Source organism: Hypanus sabinus, chromosome 9, assembly GCF_030144855.1.
Source record: "Hypanus sabinus isolate sHypSab1 chromosome 9, sHypSab1.hap1, whole genome shotgun sequence".
NCBI lineage: Eukaryota > Metazoa > Chordata > Chondrichthyes > Myliobatiformes > Dasyatidae > Hypanus > Hypanus sabinus.
The window spans coordinates 100,071,012-100,094,548 of record NC_082714.1 but is presented as its reverse complement, the minus strand read 5'-3'; the positions used below and the strand labels follow the sequence as shown (position 1 = coordinate 100,094,548).

The following is a 23,537-nucleotide window of genomic DNA, read 5'->3' as shown; positions in this document are numbered from 1 at the left end:
ACCGTGATTCCTGGCGATTGAATCCTGATTAAGAAACCACTTAAGGAACCACTGGAAAATTGATGTGAAGGTCCTTATCAAGTGCTGTTATTTACTAACTCAGTGGTGAAAGTAGAAGATGAAAGTAAGTGGATACACTTCAGCCACTGCAAGAAAGCTAAAGTAGTACCTGATGAAAGCAATAAGCGATGTGATTAATGTGCTAGTAACCTCTGACTCAGTGTGTCATTGTTGGGCTACAGTGAACCAATCTATTCCAGTGCACTCTCACTGACAGAGTCTAAGTTTGAGACATTATGAAGTTTGCTCTAATATCATTTGTTGTTGTTATATTTTTGCCTACTCATAATGTGATCATTGAGATGACTCATAATTTACGTTTGCGAATATCATATGAATTTAATGTTGCTGTTAATGCCTTTAGTTGTTGGTTATCTCAATACTACACTTTCAAAATAGCCGCCATGCATAAGAAGTTTCTTTAAGATTGTATGGCATTAGATCTTCTCTTCTTCCCATCTCCATAAGGGGAGATCCTGTGCAATTCTAGGCAAGGAGTGAGCCTGAAGGCATAACTGATTTGGCTGACCATAATCATAAAGTAACAACTACAATGCATTAATTTTTGATTGGATTTATGTAAGTCTAGAAAACTGTGGTTACTCAAAATTATGAGTGATAATATTTGTCCTGATTTGCATTATCATAATTTACATCTTTTTTACTTGTATAAGGGCGATCATTAATAGAATAGTTCTAACTCATTTAACTGTACCTACTTACAAAGACAATCTACCTACCAATGTCATCATCCTTTGATAGCCTTTGATATTTCCAAAACTAAGGTAATTTTTTAATATTTTATACTTAACTAAGATACCACAATATTTACTGCCACTGAATTTTCAGATGTAATGATTCTAAATGTGTTATTTAGAATCAGAGTGGAGAACATTGAATTAGGCTGTTCAATTGTTATTTACTTTGCTTTTTTTAATCTTCTTTTGTTTGTTTGCATTTTATAAAATTACCTATGCATATGTAATTGTTTATTGTGTTTCCTAGTGGTTACATTTCTTCTGTATTATTCCAGAAGCTTCTTGGGTATCATATTATTTCAATAGAGGTTATTTGATTGGTTAACTCTTGTCTGTTATCTATGGAAATTTAATGGAATTAGCAAACTGGTATAAGAAGAGCTGAGCATGGACTGGAAGGGCTGAAGGGGCTGTATTCATGATGTATTGTCCTATGACACCATGACTTTAGACAATCTTTCTTCAAAACTAAATTTCCTTGTTCCTGGAAATATTCTCATGCATCTTCATTGACTTAATGTTTTAGTATCATCAGCAAAGCATTTAACAGCTAGAGAATGATTTAAGAAATTCAGTTTCAGATAGAGCTGAACCATCTGATTTTTCACAGTGGGATCCTCATCTAAAGTATCTGATAATTTGTTCAGTTTCATACCCAGAGTGTTTATTTCAAATTAAACTGCAAAATTGCACAAATTAGCAATAAACATAGTGACCTCTGCACATTTTTTGAATGAGCAATGACTTGTGTCTGATAGAGATGGTAATATATAGATCTGAGCTAATTATTCAGTGATTATTTATAGGCACAAACAAATAGGCTTACAGTATGTAAGACAGTCACAAAGCAAAACCAGAAAAAAGACTGCCAGGATAGGACTTTTCATAATTTCAACACAACCTACAATGTTTTACAACCAACCTATTCAGTGCACTTTTACTAAGCAGGCAACATACAGCTAAAGAGTACACAAGAAGCTTTCAATGACATATAGAGCAAATGGACAGAACTAATATTATATTTGTTAACTGAGGACTAATTTTTGAGGCAGCTAAGAGGACCTTTGAATGGTGCATAAGGACTTACAAAGTAAATGGAGCCACAGTTTCAAATCTCCCAAAAAAATCACATCAGGTTAGGTAGACTGTCTTGGTACCAGACTGAAACCAGTGCTTTAGATTGTGCATTTATTTCTGTAGTGCACGTTGAGCCCTATCCATCCGTGGGTTATCCATTTCTTTCCCCCAGTGGTTTGCAATATTTGTTAAACAAAAGCATTTCCGTAGATGCTGGAAATCCAGGGCAACACATACAAAATGCTGGACAAACTCCGCAAGTCATGCAGCACCTACGTAATTGAATAAACAGTTGATGTTTCAGGCTGAGATCATTCTTTAAGTCTGGGAAGGAAGAGGGGAGATGCTAGAGTAAAAAGGTGGGGCAGGGAAAAGAGGACGAAGTAGAACGTGAAGCCAAGTGGGTGGGAAAGGTGAAGGCCTGGAGAAGAAAGAAGCTAATAGGGGATGAGAGTGGACAATGGGAAAAAGAGAAGGAGGAGGAGCACCAGGGAATGTGATAGGTAGGTGAGGAGAAGAGGTAAGAGGCCAGAGTGGGGAATAGAAAAAGAGGGAATGGGGAGGGAAATAATACCAGAAGGAGAAATCGATGTTCATGCCATCAGGTTGGAGGTGACTATATTTGATTCTTTTTCAAATATTTATCCCAGCTTCATTTTGGAAGTTTTTATTCAATTTATAGAAACCTGTTACTCATATACCTCTGGTTCCTTAGCCAGTTACTATAGACATAGTCTGAGCCAGATGTATAAGGGATATCTTTCTAAGCGAATGCATTCCAGAATCCAGTGGCCAGAGACATAATGGAACAATACAGTGGTGAGAGTCTTCAATTCTCACTCACCAAATGTCTCAATCACTCCCTCACCAGATTCGGGGGGGGGGGGGGGCGGAATTTCTATTATGCTGCTATAACCAGTTCTTGAATGGAACTCTTATAATCTAGAGATAAACCTCTGATCTCAAAATCTACCTTGATGTGGCCCTTGCACGTTATTTGTTTACATGCACTGTATTTCCTCTGTAGCTGCTGCACCACATTCTGTATTCTGTTTTCTTTTACTATCTCACTGTACATATTTATATTTTTATTGCATTTTATTGAGATACTTTGTGGAATAGGCCATTCTGGCCCTTTGATCTGTGCCACCCAGCAACCACCCCTATTTAACTCTAGCCTAATCATGGGACAATTTACAAAAAACAATTAACCTGCTAACCAGCAAACATGAGGAAATCTGCAGATGCTGGAAATTCAAACAACAACACACACAAAATGCTGATGGAACACAGCAGGCCAGGCAACATCTATAGGGAGAAGTGCTGTCGATGTTTTGGGCCAAGACCCTTCGTCAGGACTAACCGAAAGGAAAGATAGTAAGAGAGTTGAAAGTAGTGGGGGGAGGGGGAAATGCAAAAAGATAGGAGAAGACCAGAGGGGGTGGGATGAAGCTATGAGTTGGAAAGGTGATTGGCGAAAGTGATACAGTGCTGGAGAAGGGAAAGGATCATGGGACGGGAGGCCTCAGGAGAAAGAAAGTGGAGGGGGGAGCACCAGATGGAGATGGAGAACAGACAAACAAGTAATTATGCCAGGGATGGGGTAAGAAGGGGAGGAGGGGCATTAATGGAAGTTAGAGAAGTCAATGTTCATGCCATCAGGTTGGAGGCTACCCAGCCAGTATATAAGGTGTTGTTCCTCCAACCTGAGTTTGGATTCATTTTGACAGTAGAGATGGCCATGGATAGACATATCAGAATGGGAATGGGACGTGGAATTAAAATGTGTGGCCATAGGCTTTCTCTGGCAGACTGAGCGTAGGTGTTCAGTGAAATGGTCTCCCAGTCTGCGTCGGGTCTCACCAATATATAAAAGACAACACCGGGAGTACCGGATGCAGTATACCACACCATCCGACTCACAGGTGAAGTGTCACCTCACCTGGAAAGACTGTCTGGGGCCCTGCATGGTGGTGAAGGAGGAAATGTAAGGGCAGGTGTAGCACTTGTTCCATTTACAAGGATAAGTGTCAGGAGGGAGATTGGTGGGAAGGGATGGGGGGGGGGGGAGACGAGTGGACAAGGGAGTAGCGGAGGGAGCGATCCCTGCAAAAAGCAGAAGGGGGGGGGGAGGGAAAAATGTGTTTGATAGTGGGATCCCGTTGGAGGTGGTGGAATTTACAGAGAATTATACGTTGGACCTGGAGGCTGGTGGGGTGGTAGGTGAGGACAAGGGGAACCCTATCCCGAGTGGGGTGGCAGGTGAATATGGTGAGGGTAGATGTGCGGGAAATGGGAGAGATGCATTTGAGAGCAGAGTTGATGGTGGATGAAGGGAAGCCCCTTTGTTTAAAAAAGGAAGACATCTCCTTCGTCCTGGAATGAAAAGCCTCATCCTGAGAGCAGATGTGGCGGAGACAGAGGAATTGTGAGAAGGGGATAGCCTTTTTGCAAGAGATAGGGTGGGAAGTGGAATAGTCCAGGTAGCTGTGAGAGTCTGTAGGCTTATAGTAGATATCAGTAGATAGGCCGTCTCCAGAGATGGAGACAGAAAGATGAAGAAAGGGGAGGGAGGTGTCAAAAATGGACCAGGTAAATTTGAGAGCAGGGTGAAAGTTGGAGACAAAGTTAATGAAGTCGACGAGCTCAGCATGCCAACAAAAAGGCAGTCATAACTGGGACCCATATGGGTGCACATGGCTACACCCTTGGTTTGGAGGAAGTGGGAGGAGCCAAGGGAGAAATTATTGAGAGTAAGAACTAATTCCGCTAGATGGAGGAGTGTGGTGGTAGAGGGAAATTTGTTAGGTCTGGAATCCAAAAAAAAGTGAAGAGCTTCAAGACCTCCTCGGTGGGGGATGGAAATATATAGGGACTGGACGTCCATGGTGAAAATAAGGCGGTGGGGGCCAGGGAACTTAAAATCAATGAAAAAATTCAAAGCATGAGCAGTGTCACGAACATAGGTGGGAAGAAATTGAACAAGGGGGAATAAGACAGTGTCAAGGTATGCAGAAATGAGTTCAATGGGGCAGGAGCAAGCTGAGACAATAGGTCTTCCAGTTTTGTGGATCTTGGGTAGGAGGTAGAAACGGGAAGTGCGGGGTGTGGGAACTATGAGGTTGGTGGCAGTGGATGGGAGATCCCCAGAGCTGATAAGGTTGGTGATAGTATAGGAGACAGTGGCCTGGTGCTCCTTAGTGGGCTCATGATCAAGGGGTAAGTAAGAGGAGGTATCAGAGAGTTGTCACTGTGCCTTGGCCAGGTAGAGGTCAGTATGACAGACAACAACAGCTCCCCCCTTATCAGCGGGTTTTATAGTGAGGTTGGGATTGGTGCGGAGAGCTGAGAGCAGAGTGTTCGGAAGGAGTGAGGTTGGAATTGGAACAGGGTGTGGTGAAGTCAAGATGGTTGATGTGCTGTCGGCAATTAGCAAAAAAGAGATCCAGAGCAGACAGAAGACCAGAGGGGGTGTCCATGAAGAGGAGAAGGGTTGAAGATGGGAGAAGGGGTCATCGGTGGGGGTAGGAGAGTCCTTGTCAAAGGAGTAAGCTTGGAGATGGAGATGGTGGAAGAAGAGTTCAGCGTCACGGCGTAGGCGTAACTCACTGAGGTGTGGGCGAAGCGGGACAAAGGTGAGGCCCTGACTGAGGACAGAGCGCTCTGCCTCAGAGAGTTGAAGGTCGGAGGGAATGGTAAAGACCCGGCACGGATGAGAGATGGGATCAGAGTGGGGAGGGAGGCTGGTAGTGTCAGTGGAGAGGGAAGGGTCGGGGTGAGAGGAAGATGGAGCCTCTGAGGGCCCAGGAGCTGACGATGGGATCTGAGGGAGATGGGATTACAGAGTGGTGGTGGGGGAAGGGGAGATGGGAGACACAATCGCAGCATGTGAAGACCCGGCCTGGAGTTCAAGGCTGGAGTCGCAGTCAGTGGTTGCGCTAACCAGTACGTCTTTGGATTGTGAGAGGAAACCGGAGCACCCAGAGGCAACCCACCCATTCCATGTACAGGAGGACATAGCGACTCCTTGCAGGTGATGTCAGAACTGCACTGTGAACTCCAAAGCTCGAGCTGCAATAGTGTTGCACTAACCGCTACACTACAATGGCAACCGTATGTACGGTATGATCTGCCCGGATGGCACAGCAGAGAAGCATGTTACTGTGACCGTACATGTGACAATAATAAACTAATCACTTTTCTTTTCCAGAAAAGTTAGATAAGCAAGAGATCCAGGCAGTATGACATTATCACTCTTAGTAGAACCCCTTCATAAGGGGAGAAGTGGAATATGCTGAGCTTGTTTTCCCTGGAGCGAAGGAGACCTGACTGAAGTTTATAAAGTTATAAGAAGCATATCTAGATGGTCAGAATCTTTTCTGATCATCACAGGCAGGTGAGGTGAAGGAGTTTCAAATGGGATCTAAGGGGAAACTTCTCTTTTCACAGAAAGTGGTTGATACCTAGAACGCGCTGCCACAGGAGGTGGTGGAATCAAATACATCACAATGTTGATGGAGCATTTATACAGGCACTTGGATAGGCAAGTATAAAATATACAGTCCTAACATGGACAAGTAGGATTAGTGCAGATGAGAAAAAAGGTTAGCATGGATGTTTTGGGCTGAAGGTCCTGCTTCTGAAGTGTACAGTTGTATTATTCTCTAATTTTATGACTCAGCTTTGCTGATTATCAAAGCAATCACGTATTTCCTTAATTTCTGGGTGCTATTGAGATTCAGAAACATTTAAAAACTGCTAAGATTTAAGAACTGAAATGAATTTATATTTAAATAAAATTATTGAGACATTTTATAAAATTTAATGAGTAAAAGCCATATACAGTCCATAACTAATGACATAAAATGGAGTCTACTTCTTTTCCTTTCATTCCCATGGCCTTGCAGTTGAAGTCAATGGTTTGTGGATTCTCTGCCTGATCTAACCAGAGGTGCAGCTAGAACTCATTGGCAGAATTTTGCCAGGAAGCTTAGGAATTAAGGTTTTGCTGAGGAATACTAAAACACATAGCATGGTGCTTAAAGTGAGCAACACCAGAGACTGATGAAGGACAGATAGTGACAGATGGCAGCATGTGGGGGAAGGTGTCACTATAGGACATGGGATGGATACCCAAATGGCATATCAAGGTACATTTTAATTGTATAAAAGTCTTTTTGCATCCAGTTTGTTTGAAATTCCTTTTTGTGTACCTACATTTATTGTGAAGTTATAAATTTCTTCTGATCTGTGTTTGTTTCTGCAGTTTGGTAAATTTGCAGAGAAACTGTAGCAACAGCCATTGTTGCCATAACTACAGTCTTGCTTTCCTAGGGGGAGCTAGCAAACTTCTATAGGTGTGTTGTGGAAAATATATTGACAAGCTGCATTACAACATGGTACAGAAGGACCAATGCCCTTGAATGGAACATCATACAAAAAGTAGTGGATACACCACAATCCATCATGGGTAAAGATGTAAATAAGGTTGAAAGAGTACAGAGAAAATTACAAGGATGTTACTGGGACTGGAGGACCTGACTTCTAAGGAAAGGTTGAAAAGGTTAGGATTTTATTCCTTGGAATATAGAACAGTAAGATGAGATTTGATAGAGGGATACAAAATTATGATAGGTAAATGAAAGCAGGCTTTTTCCACTGAGATTAGTTGGCACTACAACCAGAAGTCATGGTTTAAGGGTGAAGGATGAAATATTTAAGGGGAACATGAGATGAAACTTCCTCACTGAGATGGTTGTGAGAGTGGTACATGTGAAGTGGATTTCAGCGTTTCAGAGAAGTTTGGATAGCCACAGTACATCGATGGGAGGGGCATGGAGGATTATGATCCAGATACAGGTTGATGGGATGAGGCAGTTTAAATAGTGTGGCATGGAGTTGATGGGTCAAAATGACTGTTTCTGTGCTGTACTTTTCCATGATTCTGTGACTATGATTAAAGCCCTCCCCACCATAAAGCACACATCTACATGAAGTATTTTGCAGGAAAGCAGCATTCATTATCAGGGAACCCCACCACCTGGGACATGCTCTCCTCTCACTGCTGACATCAGGAAGAAGGTACAGGGGCCACAGGACTCACACCACTAGATTCAGGAATTGGCATTACCCCTCAACTATCAGGCTGTTGAAGCAATGCGGATAACAGCACTGAACTTCACCTGCTCTACAAATACTCCCACAAATATATACTTACTTTCAAGGATCCTTCACCTCATATAATTGAAATTTGTTGCTTATTTATTCGTCATCATTATTATTTATTTATTTCTGTATTTGCCCAGTTTGTCTTTTGCATACTGGCTAAATGCCCAGGGTGTGGTCTTTCATTGATTCTATTGTGGTTATTTTTTGATTATGGATTTATTGACTATGTCCACAAGAAAATGAATCTCAGTGTTGTATATGATGACATATGTATGTTGAACTTTGGAGCCAAATATATCAAATGGCTAAAACCTACCACAATCAATATTGGAATCTAGTTATGCATTATCTGCTGCAAGGCAAATTTTCAAACCAGATGTTTATGAAATAAGGAAGTTATAAAAATGTATTGACGTCACAGAGATGCAGAGAGACAGAGAGAGAGGAGCTTCAGAGCAAGGTTGACAAAGATTACCAAAAAAGCATTAAATGTTATTCAGATGGGCTCCCTGAATCTTCCATCATAGACACAAGGGACATACAGCTCGAAGGGGGCTGGTTTGTATGGATCATAACCTTCCTGCTTGTTGTGTTCTGAGAATGGTGCATGCTGTCCATGCCATTTCCATCCATTCTATTTAATGTCATTTTCTTCGGTGCATGACTCCAGAACAGGCTTGCAGTTCATTTGAAGGGGGTCATAGCAGGACAATGTTGTGGTCAGCTGTAACATTTTGATGTCCAAATGAAAAAAAAAGCAAAGTAAACCCTTCCCTCATTATAAAGCCAAGTATAGTTATCCAACTCAAGCAAGATAGCTTGCTGAACTTATTTTCATAATTCATGCTCTCTAATCCATGCAATATTCTGGTAAATCTCCTCCGCACCCTCTCAAAATTGTCCACATCCTTTCAATAATGAGGCAAACAGACCTGAACCCAGTATTCTACCTGTGATCTAACCAGGGTTTTATAGAGCTGTAACATTACCTCACAACTTTTGAACACCCAATTAATGAAAACCAACACACCATACACCTTCTTAATGACACAAACAACTTGCCTGGCTGCTTTGAGGGATCAATGGATGCAGGTACAAAGATCCCTCTGTTCTTCCAATATGCCATGAATCCTGCTATTAACTCCATAAGCTGCCTTTAAATTCGACCTCCCAAAATTAATCACCTCATACTTTTCCTGGTTGAACACTACCTAATACTTCTCAGCTAAACTCTGTATCCCTTTTCAAACTACAGTAAACCTACATACTATCCACAACTACCACAATTTTCATCTCATCTGCACAGTTATGAACCCACCCTTTCACTTCCTCATCTAAGTCATTTATAGAGTTCTCAGAGCTGGGATCCCAGAAGAAATCCCTGTGGAACACCACTGGTCACCAAGATCCAGGCAAGATTCACTCCATTTACTACGCCCTCTGCCTCCTACGGGCAAGCAAACTCACACAGCAGAGTTTCCCCACCTCCTGATTTTCTGAATGGTCCTACCTTGGGGAACCTTATCAAATGCCTTACTAAAATCCATATACACCACATCTACTACTCTACCTTCATTAATGTGCTTTGCCATATCCTCAAGGAATTCAATTAGGCTTGTGAGGCATCTGCCTGCCAGAACAAAGCCATGCTGACTATCACTAATCAGACCCTGCTTCTCCAAATACTCATACATTCTCTCTCTAAGAATCCTCTCCAATAATTTGCCCACCATGAAGTAAGATTTACAGGTCTGTAATTCCCAGGGCCCTGATAAGAATGAGTTAATGCATTTTTGAAGGGGTGGTAAGTTTAGGACGTACAGTATGTAATATCCCAGAGAGTATCAACGAACCTTGGGAACTCAGTGTAGAATTCTAAAGATTCCTAAAGGTGGCAGCACATGCAGATAGTGTGGTGAAGAATGCATATGGAATGTTTTATTTCATTAGATGGGACGAAGTGCATAACAGAAGGGAGGGTTTGGTACAATATTGTACAAGAGGTTTTGTGGCAGCTGAAATATAGCATGCAGTATTGCTCAACACATTATAGGAAGAACAAAGGGATCTAAGGAGATCTACCCAGAGGGTAGCTGCATTCTGAAACACAGTGCCTGAGATGAAGGGGTAAAAAATAATTCTTCAACATTTAAGAAGCATCCCATCAAGCAGAAAGGTTATGAAATAAAGGATGGTAAATAAAATTGGTATTGGTAGATATCTGATGGTCTGCATTCACAAGACAGACTGATGGGCCTGTTCCTCTGCTGTATGACACTATGACAACAGATAAGATAACTTAAACAAGGTTGGTTATCTACCTCCCACGGTTCTTGCTGTCAGTTGAAACAACATTTTATAATTCCATATTTTTTTAACAGTACTTTACATATTTTCTCCATATAGTCATTTTTCCAGGTTTGGGGAATTAAGAACTGGAGGACATAGGTTTAATGTGCAAGGGGGAAAACTGAATAACTACTTGAGTGGCAACTTTTTTTTAACCAAAGGGTTGTAAGTATGTGGAGTGAGCTGTCAGAGGAATCAGAATTTGAATCGGATTTATTATTATTGGTATATGGTATATCATGGAATTTTGCTGTTTGATTCAAAAAGAGAGCGAAACAGTGAGGTAGTTTTTAATGGTATAATGGAGCATTCAGAAATCTGATGGCAGAAGGGAAGCAGCTGTTCCTAAAATAGTTTGTCTGTGTCTTGAGGCTCCTTTTCCTCCTTATTGATGGCAGCACGTCCCGGATGATAAAGCTCCTTCATGATGGTTGTCAGCTGCTTGAGGTACTGCCTTTTACAGGTACCCTTATTGCGGGGAGTTTATTGCCCATGATGGAGCTGGCTGAGTCTACAACCTTCTGCAGCTTTTTACAAACCTGTGTACATTGCTGCCTCCATACCAGGCAGCGATCCAACCAGTCAGAATGCTCTCCATGGTATATCATTAGAAATTTGCTGGAGTCTTTGGCAACATACCAAATCTCCTCAAACTCCTAATGAAACAGAGACACCGGTGTGCTTTCTTCATAATTGCATCAGTTTGTTAGGTCCAGGATTGATCTTCAAAAATGTTAGCATCTTAAAGCTGTTTATACTTTTCACCACTGACCCCTCGATGAGGACTGTTGTATGTTCCCTGATTTCACCTTACTGTAGTCCATAGTAAATTCTTTGGCCTTACATAAATTGACTGCAAGGTCATTGTTGCAACACCACTCAACATACAATCTGTCTCACACCTGTACAGCTCCTTGTCGAAATCTGAGAATTTGCAAGCACCAGTTGTGTCAACAGCAGATTTACACAGGAGATAGTTGAGCTGTGCCTGGCCACACAGTCATGAGAGTAGAGAGAGTAGAGCATTCAGCTAAGCACACATCCTTGAGGTGTGCCTGTCTTGATTGTCAGCGAGGATGAGGTGTTATTTCTCATGGGCACTGTAAGTGTTCACCTGATAAGGAAGTCAAGGAACCAGTTGCCGAGACTTATACAGAAGCTGAAGTTTTAAAGTTTATAGGTTGGTGATGAATGCTGAGCAACAACAAACAGCTGCCTGACATAGGTGTTACTATAGGTATTATGTGGTGGTCCAAGACTAAGCAGGGGGTCAATGAGTTTGCATCTGCTGTAGTCCTGCTATACCAGTAGGGTAATGTCAGCAGGTCTAGATCCTTGCTCAGGCAGGAGATAATTGCAGCTATGACCGACCTCTCAAAGCACTATATCATAGAAGAAGTGAGTGCTACTGAGCGACAGTCATTGAGGCAGCTCAAACCCTGCTCTTCTTGAGCACCGGTATGATTGATGCCTTTTAGAAACAGATGGGAACCTGTCTATGTAACTTTTAAAAGTTTTTAGTGAACCTACCTCAATCACTTCCTTTGGCAGCTCATTCCAGATACTGACCACTCTCTGAGTTAAAAAGTTGCCCCTTGGTTTCCTATTCAATCTCTACCCTCTTAACCTAAAATTATGTCCTCTGATTTTTGATATCCAAATCCTTGGTAAAAAGACTGTACACAGTCACCCTATCTCTGCCCTTCATAACTGTATACACCTCTGTAAGATCACCACTTATTCTTTGATCGTTGTGCTAAATTCAGCACATTTCTGTGTACTTTATCAAGGTACATAATTTGTATAGTTCTGATAGTGCTCAATATAGTCAGATCAACAGCAACTTTCATTGTTGAAAGTGTTTCAATGCTAAAAATATTGGAGTTTGGTGCTAATGTTGGAGAATCGAACTTCAATTAAAATATTTTCCATGAATCAGAATCAGAATTAGGTTTAATATCTCTGACATTTATTTGTGAAATTTGTTAACTTTGTGGCAGCAGTACAATGTGATACATGATAAATATAGCAAAAATTGATTTACAGTAAGTGTATATCTGTATATTAAATAAATTAAGAAAAACAGAAATAACTTTCCTTGGTCAGGGGAAGACAAACAAGATGCAGACTGAAAAGCAAGTCTATCTTTGATGTTCAGAGTCATTGAACCAAGTGCAGCCACCTCCCGATGTATTGGTCTGGCGTGTTGACACAGTGAAATTACAAAGTCAACCGTCCTTTCTTTTAACAAGTACAATTTCCACTATCTGCAAGTTTGATTTTCATTTTCTATTCCTTGAAATATTGAGTAACTGCTATTTGGGAAGTATTAATGAAACTTGTAGAAGTGTTTCAAAATCAAAGAAAAATTAGAGTTGAAGTAAAGCAAAGTTAAAGTAATATATATGGTAAGTCAATTTTAATTTCTTATCATTAAATAACAGTTATTTTCCAGCTGAGGCTTGGAAATACTAAACTACCCATAAACTACCCCATTGTCTTCTTGCAAATTTGAGAAGTTGTTATTCTTGTCCTAAAAGATCCCCTGAATAGCCTGACATCTTAGCTTTTATCCCAGTTCAAAGGGCATTTTAAATTAATCATATCAACCAGATTGTATAAGGATATCAAATACCCTACTCTTTAATAATCAATAGTTACTTGATGAACTTTAATAAAATCTAGTAAGACTACCTTCTTTGTTCTATTTCTATTTTCACTTGACCTGAAAATCTTCTGTTATTATGGTTGGCTTTGAATGCACATTTCCAAACCAATTATCTCAGTATTTGGACAGAACTTTAATCACTCTACACCCACGGTAACTTTGTGCATTGAACTCGCCATTATCTGGATCAAATTCAAAGGTAAGTCTGACATTGTATCTTGATTTACATGCACTAGATGAAGCAAGCTCAGAATAGAACAGGGTCAGCCCCTAGGTTAGAGATCCTCGTTGCAAGCACTCACCTTTTTGAGAATGATAATCCCTTCCTGTGCTTCTGGGTCTGTAATGACACTGAACCTATCAGAGCTCTCCTCCTCTTTGACCACGTAGGTCATCTCAGAGTTTTGTCCCAGGTCAACGTCCTCAGCCTTCACCCTGCCCACTGTCGTTCCGATGGCAGCTGACTCCAGCATGCTTAGCTGGTACAACTCTGTAAAAAACAGCAGAATGTGGCTCACAATTCACTCAGAGCTCCTCACCCTTCCCTCACCCAGTCTTAATTAAATGGGCTGGCATACGGCACGTTCATCAGCATTTGACAAAGAGTATTAACAGTAACTTATATTAATGTTGCTACCTGGTTTATTATTGTCACATGTTCTGAGGTACAGTGACAAACTTTGATTTACATGCCACATATACAGCTCATTTCATCACAGTACATGGAAGTAGTACAAGGGGAAAGCAAGAACACAATGCAGAGTAGAGTGTACAGTTTATTGAAAATGTATAATACATGGAGACAATAATATACAAGGTCTTGAAGACGTAGGTTGTGATATCAATTGTGGTACAAGAGGTCTGATCAAGAGGCTTAGAGCTGTTTCTGAGCCTAGTGGTATGTGTTTTCTGGTATCTTCAGTCTGATAGGAGGAGTTAGAAGAGAGAATGTTCCTCGGGGTAGAGTCTCCAGATTATTTTGATTGCTTTTCCAAGACAGCAAGAAGTGTAGACAGAGTCCATGATTGGGAGGTTGCTTTTCATGGTGTGTTGAGCTGTGACATGAACACTCTGCAGCTTCTTGTGGTGTTGGACAAAACAGCTGCCAACACCAGTAATTTAATGTACTGCAACAAGACGGGTGCAGCACAAAAACATTGTCAGACTGAAATTGTCACTGAGACACCCAAGGAGATTTTGGAAAAGGTGAGCAAAAACTTAAGCACATTTGAGACAGCGCTGGAGACCCAGATTCAGTCCCAACCTCAGGTGCCATCTGTGTAGAACCTGTGCATTCTTCCTGCAATTGCAACGGTTTCCTTTGGGCTCTTCCCACATCCCAAAGTTGTGCAAATTGATAGGTTGATAGGCCACTATAAATTGCTCCTACTGTGTAGGTGAGTAGGAGAACCTGGGACAAATTGGTGGGAACGTGGGGAGAATAACATAGGATTAACACAAGATTAGTGTAAATTGGGCACAGGTTAGTTGTGCTACAGGTCCTCTTCCTGTGCTGTACATCTCTGTGACTCGATGATTAATTTAAAAGGTGTGGGTGAAGAAGTCAGAATAGTTTGGAGCAGCAGTTCTGCAGCTGTGGAACCAGGCAGATAAAAAATGCTCACTAATGTTGGGATAGTAAGTGGGAATGGGCAGGTTGTGGAGGGAGGGAGGGACGTTTGACCAAAATTAAGATACACAGACATTTTGGGGGTTGATAGGGCTTGAGAGATCAGTGGCAGAGGGAGAATCCTGATCACAGCTGTGGAAGAAATTTGAGTCATAGAGAATGGAAAAAGGTCATTCAAGCCCAATTGGTCCATGCCAACCAACATGTCCATCTAAGACAGCCCCATTTGTCTGCATTTGGCCCAAATCCCTTCAAACATTTTCTATCCATGTCGCTGTACAAGTACTGTCCAAATGTTGTTCATTTTTCTGCCTCAACCACTTCCTCTGGCAGCCTCATTTCGTAGACTGAGCACTCAATGGGTGAAAATGTTGGCCCTGAGGTATCAAATGAACCTCTGCCTTTTCATCTTAAACCTATGTCCTCTTGTTCTCAATTCTGCAACTCTGGGGAAAAATGTTGGGAAAATAAAATGGGATTAAAATGTAAAACATTCACATTATCTATGCCTCTCATAGCAACTTTAACAACAAAAGACCTGTGGGCCATTATCTTTATACAATGGGTGATCAACAACCAGAAGCATGGGTCAAAGCCAGGCCAATTCATTAGAGAAAACAGTTAGATGTTATAGGAAGTAGATATATTGAGGGGTGGCCAAAAAAAAAGGCTCAGATCATCTGAATGTAATAAATACATCATTTGTTATTTTATTATGACCTATTCAGAGTAAAATGCCACTGTTTGTCTCTAAATTTGTAATTAACTATACAGGCCGACTTCTGAGCAAAATGTTTGAAATGGCTGTATCTTTATTGCTTTGCATAACATACTGGGTATTCTCAAACATTTCCCACATTAAATTAAAGAGGAAATGTAGACATTACTGTGAAAAAGAATGGCATTACAATAAATAATAAAACAGGGATCACACAAAAAGCCTCATTCTTCAAGCTGCTAAATGCACCATTCATTGTTGTCGACTCAAAGATCGTATTCCTCACATGTTAGGTAAAATAAATAGCTGACTTTAGTAAATTGGTTGTGTTTTTCATGCCATCCTTAAAGATCACTTAATCATGTCAATCCAGCAAGGCAATATGAAAGAAAGGTAATGACAATGCAGAATATAGCGCTACTGTTACACAGAACATGTAGTGCAAATTAAATGCAAGACCATGATAAGTTCGATTGTAAAGTCAGAATCCATGTTAATGTGCAAGAGGTCCATTCAATAGTCTTATAACAGTGGGAAAGAAGCTACCTTCACACTTCCTGAAACCACTACATTTCCTTTCACTTTGTCAAGTTATCCTTCAGTCCTTAAGATTGTGAGAGAGGTTTCCGGCTGGCCAATTGGTAGAGCTTTCGTGACTTCCATAAGAGGCAGTGATAACTGTTATAGCAACTGAGTCACCTGTTTCATCTTCAGTTTCAACCTTGGGTGCTGGACTTTGTCTTTGTGATTTTTTTTGGAGGAAATTTTTAAGACTGATGCATTTTGTCTGGAACTTACAATACATGCAAGGGTGTGGTCATTGGGACTTTCATAACAAATTATTTCAAATGGTTGCATGTTGTGCATGGTTCCTGAGTTTCACTTGAAGTATATCTCAGGACTGTAATCGTATAATTCAAAAGTTCATTCCCTGCTTAAACTTTCACCTCCCTCTTCTTGGGTTTATCTTTTCCATTTATATGTTGGTCATCTAGAACGTACAGTTGACGTTTCAGGCTGAAACCCTTCGGCAGGACATTGTTGCCGAAGAGTCCTCCCAAAGGGTTTAGGCCAGAAATGACGACTGTACTTTTTTCCATGGATGCTGCCTGGCCTGCTGAGTTCCTTCAGTTATTGTGTCTGTTGCTTGGGTTTCCAGCATCTGCAGATTTTCTCTTGTTTGAGAGCTGTAATCAAGCTGCAGGTAGTAGCTTTTCTGGATGGAGAACTGAAAATTTCTATAACTAAATTTCCACCAAAACCATAGACAAATGCAGGCTCATGATCTCATGTGTAGATCTGAAAAAGCAACAGCAGTATTAACCCATGGTGTGCTGGGCAACTCAGACACATGGAGACATTTCTCCATCCCTGCTACTGCTTCAGAGTTCCAGCTCAATCCTGATCACCACTGTGGATTTTTCACATTCTCCTTGTGACTTCCCTTTCTGACACTTCAGCTTTTTTTTCCACAGTTATGTTGGCCAATTGGCCACTGTAAATTGCCCCTTGGGTAAGCCAATGGCAGGAGATTCAGGAAGGATTTCTGGCAACACGGCAGACTGCAAATGCTGGAATCTGGAGCAGCACACAAAATCTTGGAGGAACTGAGCAGGTCAGGTAACATTTGTGGAAGGAGACTGACATTTGATTTTTCATGCTGTGAACCTTCATCAAGACTGAGTATCTTGGCAATATGAAAGACAGCAGGTCAGAGGGAAGTACAAGGGGTGATTGATAAGTTCATGCCCTAAGGTAGAATGAATCAATTTTAGAAAACCTAGCACATTTATTTTTCAACATCGTCCCCTCCTACATTTACACATTTAGTCCAGCCGTCGTGGAGATTACGGATCTTGGACCTCCAGAAAGTGTCTCATTACTCGCACATGCAGGTCAACTCTTTGAGTGATTATGCTGAAAGTTTGAAGATAATAATTCATCTCCTTCTACCTTAGGCTACAAACATCAATCACCCCAATGAGTTATTAACTTCAAACTTTCTGCATAATCATTCAAAGAGTTGAACTGTATGTGCACGTAACGAGAGCTGTATAACTCATCTCTTTCTACCTTAGGCCACAAACTTATCAATCACCCCTACTGTGGAGACTTTCTGGAGGTCCAAGACCTGTATGCTCCATGACTGTTGGACTAAGTGTGTATTTGCTGGAGGGGACTACATTGAAAAATAAATATGCTAGGTTTTGAAAAATTGACTCCTTCTACCTTAGGTCACGAATTTATCAATCACCCCTCGAATGTGGAGGAATAGGACTGATGGGATTGCTTTAAGAGATGGCATGACCTCAGGGCTGAACACCATAAAAAAATTTAAAATTTTTAAATTTAAAATTTAAAATCCTCACGCAGGCGCGTGAGGAGGCCTGGGAAGGTGGGAAGATATAAAAAGAACGCAGCCTTAAGAAGCGGGCAGCTTCGTTTGCGGGCAGTGGAGTGAGCCGGGAGCAGAGTGTAGGGCTTGGGCTCAGGGGGCTTAGGCGGAAGAGGGCACAGTGGGCTTATCTTTTAGTTCTTATTATTTTCAATTATTTGGGAAGTATGAGTGTGAGGGCAGCTTGTTGTTCTCGGTGTCTGATGTGCGAGGTCCTGGAGTCTCCGAGCCTCCCGGACGTCCACATCTGCGCCAGGTGCGCCGAACTGCAGCTCCTGAGGGACCGAGTTAGGGAACTGGAGCTTCAGCTCGATGACCTTTGCCTGGTCAGGGAGAGTGAGGAGGTGATTGAGAGGAGTTACAGGCAGGTGGTCACTCCGGGACCACGGGAGGCAGATAGGTGGGTCATGGTCAGGAAGGGGAAGAGGCAGGTACTAGAGAGTACCCCAGCGGCTGTACCCCTTGACAATAAGTACTCATGTTTGAGTACTGTTGGGGGGGACAGCCTACCTGGTGGAAGTGACAGTGCCCGGGCCTCCGGCACAGAGGACGGCCCTGTAGCTCAGAAGGGTAGGGATAGAAGAAAGAGGACCATAGTAATAGCGGACTCGATAGTCAGGGGTTCAGACAGGTGGTTCTGTGGAGGTGATCGGGAGTCCCGGATGGTAATTTGCCTCCCTGGTGCCAGAGTTCGGGACATTTCTGATCGCGTCCAAGATAGCCTGAAGTGGGAGGGTGAGGAGCCAGAGGTCGTGGTACATGTAGGTACCAATGACATAGGTAGGAAAGGGGAAGAGGTCCTGAGACGTGAGTATAGGGAGTTAGGAAGGCAGTTAAGAAGAAGGACCGCAAAGGTAGTAATCTTGGGATTACTGCCTGTGCCACGCGACAGTGAGAGTAGGAATAGAATTAGGTGGAGGATGAATGCGTGGCTGTGGGATTGGTGCAGGGGGCAGGGATTCAAGTTTCTGGATCATTTGGACCTCTTCTGGGGCAGGCGTGACCTGTTCAAGAAGGACGGGTTACACTTGAATCCTGGGGGGACCAATATCCTAGCAGGGAGGTTTGCTAGGGCTACAGGGCAGACTTTAAACTAGTAAGATGGGGGGGCGGGAATCAATTTGAGGAAACTATGGGAGGGGAGGTTAGTTCACCAGTAGAGCAAGTAAATAGACAGTGTGTGAGGGAGGAAAGGCCGGTGATGGAGAAGGGATGCGCTCAGCCCAAAGATGTAGGGGAGAAGAAAGAAAAGGATAATAAATTTGAATGCATTGTTAGGGATGAAAAGAGAGGAGGAGGAGGTGGAGAGTATCTTAAATGTATCTATTTTAATGCTAGGAGCATTGTAAGAAAGGTGGATGAGCTTAAAGCATGGATTGATACCTGGAATTATGATGTTGTAGCTATTAGTGAAACAGGGTTGCAGGAAGGGTGTGACTGGCAACTAAATATTCCTGGATTTAGTTGCTTCAGGTGTGATAGAGTAGGAGGGGCCAGAGGAGGAGGTGTTGCATTGCTTGTCCGAGAAAATCTTATGGCGGTGCTTTGGAAGGATAGATTAGAGAGCTCCTCTAGGGAGGCTATTTGGGTGGAATTGAGGAATGGGAAAGGTGTAGTAACACTGATAGGAGTGTATTATAGGCCACCTAATGGGGAGCGTGAGTTGGAAGAGCAAATGTGTAAGGAGATAGCAGATATTTGTAGTAAACACAAGGTGGTGATTGTGGGAGATTTTAATTTTCCACATGTAGACTGGGAAGCTCATTCTGTAAAAGGGCTGGATGGTTTAGAGTTTGTGAAATGTGTGCAGGATAGTTTTTTGCAACAATACATAGAAGTACCGACTAGAGATGAGGCAGTGTTGGATCTCCTGTTAGGGAATGCGATAGGTCAGCTGACAGATGTATGTGTTGGGGAGCACTTCAGGTCCAGTGATCACAATAGCATTAGCTTCAATATAATTATGGAGAAGGACAGGACAGGACCTAGAGTTGAGATTTTTGATTGGAGAAAGGCTAGCTTTGAGGAGATGCGAAGGGATTTAGAGAGAGTGGATTGGGTCAAGTTGTTTTATGGGAAGGATGTAATAGAGAAATGGAGGTCATTTAAGGGTGAAATTATGAGGGTACAGAATCTTTATGTTCCTGTTAGGTTGAAAGGAAAGGTTAAAGGTTTGAAAGCACCATGGTTTTCAAGGGATATTAGAAATTTGGTTTGGAAAAAGAGGGATGTCTACAATAGATATAGGCAGCATGGAGTAAAGGAATTGCTGGAGGAATATAAAGAATGTAAAAGGAATCTTAAGAAAGAAATTAGAAAAGCTAAAAGAAGATACGAGGTTGGTTTGGCAAATAAGGTGAAAGTAAATCTGAAAGGTTTCTACAGTTATGTTAAAAGCAAGAGGATAGTGTGGGATAAAATTGGCCCCTTAGAGAATCAGAGTGGTCAGCTATGTGTGGAGCCGAGGGAGATGGGAGAGACTTTGAACAATTTCTTCTCTTCAGTATTCACTAAGGAGAAGGATATTGAATTGTGTAAGGTGTGGGAAACAAGTAAGGAAGTTATGGAACCTATGACAATTAAAGAGGTGGAAGTACTGGCGCTTTTAAGAAATTTAAAAGTGGATAAATCTCTGGGTCCTGACAGGATATTCCCCAGGACCTTGAGGGAAGTTTGTGTAGAGATAGCAGGAGCTCTGACGGAGATCTTTAAGATGTCATTAGAAACATTAGAGGATTGGCGTATTGCTCATGTGGTTCCATTGTTTAAAAAGGGTTCTAGAAGTAAGCCTAGCAATTATAGTCCTGTCAGTTTGACATCAGTGGTGGGTAAATTAATGGAAAGTATTCTTAGAGATAGTATTAATAATTATCTGGATAGACAGGATCTGATTAGGAGTAGCCAGAATGGATTTGTGCGTGGAAGGTCATGTTTGACAAACCTTATTGAATTTTTTGAAGAAGTTACGAGGAATGTTGACGAGGGTAAGGCAGTGGATGTAGTCTATATGGACTTTAGCAAAGCCTTTGACAAAGTTCCACATGGAAGGTTAGTTAAGAAGGTTCAGTCATTAGGTATTTATGCTGGAGTAATAAAATGGATTCAACAGTGGCTAGATGGGAGATGCCAGAGAGTAGTGGTGGATAATTGTTTATTGTGATGGAGGCCGGTGACTAGCAGGGTGCCTCAGGGATCTGTTTTAGGCCCAATGGTGTTTGTAATATACATAAATGATCTGGATGATGGGGTGGTAAATTGGATTAGTAAGTATGCCGATGATACTAATGATACTAAGGTAGGAGGTGTTGTGGATAATGAGGTGAGTTTACAAAGCTTGCAGGGAGATTTATGCCAGTTAGAAGAATGGGCTGAACATTGGCAGATGGAGTTTAATGCTGAGAAGTGCGAGGTTCTACATTTTGGCAGCAATAATCCAAATAGAACATATAGGGTAAATGGTAGGGCATTGAGGAATGCAGAGGAACAGAGAGATCTAGGAATAACAGTGCGTAGTTCCCTGAAGGTGGAGTCTCATGTAGATAGGGTGGTGAAGAAGGCTTTTGGAACGCTGGCCTTTATAAATCAAAGCATTGAGTACAGAAGTTGGGATGTAATTTTAAAATTGTACAAGGCATTGGTAAGGCCAAATTTAGAATATTGTCTGCAATTCTGGTCACCGAATTATAGGAAAGATATCAATAAATTAGAGAGAGTGCAGAGACGATTTACTAGGATGTTACCTGGGTTTCAGCACTTAAGTTACAGAGAAAGGTTGAACAAGTTAGGTCTCTATTCATTGGAGCGTAGAAGGTTGAGGGGGGATTTGATCGAGGTATTTAAAATTTTGAGAGGGATAGATAGAGTTGACGTGAATAGGCTGTTTCCATTGAGAGTAGGGGAGATTCAAACGAGAGGACATGATTTGAGAGTTAGGGGGCAGAAGTTTAGGGGAAACACGAGGGGGTATTTCTTTACTCAAAGAGTGATAGCTGTGTGGAATGAGCTTCCTGTAGAAGTAGTAGTGGCCAGTTCAGTTGTGTCATTTAAGGTAAAATTGGATAGGTATATGGACAGGAAAGGAGTGGAGGGTTATGGGCTGAGTGCGGGTAGGTGGGACTAGGTGAGATTAAGAGTTCGGCACGGACTAGGAGGGCCGAGATGGCCTGTTTCCATGTTGTGATTGTTATATGTTATGTTATATATGTGCTTATTTTCTAATTGCTAGCTCAGATTCAGAAACCCATCTATGGGTAAATAGCCCCATTGCCTTGTGGGCAGCGTAGGGAGAGATGGTAAAGTGGCTGAACATCACTAAACAACCTCCCAGCAGCTCCTGACGAAGGGTCTCAGCCTGAATCATCGACAGTGCTTCTCCTTATAGATGCTGCCTGTCCTGCTGTGTTCCACCAGCATTTTGTGTGTGTTATTTGAATTTCCAGCATCTGCAGATTTCCTTGTGTTTAGCTCCTGCTGCCAAGCTGGTATCAAATATATTGCTTTGCTTTCCTTTTGACTGCACTGGTGAGGCTGAATAAGGGATCTTGATAACTGGGCATCCCAGGATCTTCATACCTTACCCCTGCCCAGGCTTGCACTCTTGAAAAGTCACTCCAGTGCCGCTCTCCATTGTCTTTGAAGACAGACGGATGCCATCATCACCATCAATTTTGGAAGATTTTTCAGCTGAAACATAAACTCTGTTTTTCTCAGATGCTGCCTGACCTGTTGTGTATTTCTAGGTTACTTTTTTTTTTATTTTCACTTCATTAACTTGTATCAGTTCTTGTATATCTGAAATTAGATTTCAGGGAAACATGGACAATTGCTCATTTTGTGCTAAACATACTGCTGTATTGCTGCACACAATACCCTTTCCTTCAATGATTGCATAATAGTCATCATTAATAATATCTATGATATATTCTGTTAGTGGCTTTAAGATGAAGATGCAACTAGGTCTAAAGCAAATCCAACTATGCTTGTCACAAGTTTTGTGCAAACTTGCAGAGCAAGTGTTACATCACAAAACAGTGCATATTCCATATGTTTCCAGCTTTGTAATTGTGTTACTGTCATACATCATAACACCTCATTGCTTCATTGCAGCTTTGATCTCTTTATGACAAATGGAGTTGTATACATTATATTTGTGATCTCTATAATATGTTGTTGTTATTCCTTTTCAGGCTTTGTGGCACATCTGGCAGCATTTTTTGCCATTTCCTTAGCACTTGTCTGTTTCTCATGAGGACAATTTGCTAGCTCGACTCTCAACTCAGCACGGATGGATGGAAAGCCTGCAAGGAGCAGGCCAGTACCATTCACCTCAAAGTCCAGTGATGATGCCACAACAGCACTGCCCAGCCTTCTATGTTACGTAAAGCTGATGTTCTACCAAAGTTAGAAGAGTTCACAGTCATCTAATACTACAAAGAATATCAATTTAGCACTCTCAGATTTGAATGTATTGGATCGATTTATTTTTAATTCCCAGAATATGATGGAATGATATTGTAAGAAATATCTCAACATTTTCTTGCTGAATTACTGGAGCATGCCAATGAAGACATGAAATTTTGTTCATTCATTACAGTTACAGACATACCTGTATCAGCTTGTACATCAATTCACAAGCTGTAAATGATGAATTCTAACTGTGGCTGAGTGTTCTGATTAATTTAAGTTATAACAAATGGATTCCAAGAAACATCATA

The 23,537-nt window shown here is 41.6% G+C and overlaps 1 protein-coding gene across 1 annotated transcript in view; it reads right to left on the bottom strand.

The window, feature by feature from the left end:
* LOC132400103 (cadherin-22-like) overlaps positions 1-23,537 on the bottom strand; it is an 845,421-nt gene that overhangs the window by 425,847 nt on the left and 396,037 nt on the right. The window contains exon 5 of the mRNA XM_059981179.1: positions 13,383-13,570. Coding sequence (XP_059837162.1) covers positions 13,383-13,570 — 188 coding nt within the window. The remainder of the gene's footprint in view (positions 1-13,382; positions 13,571-23,537) is intronic.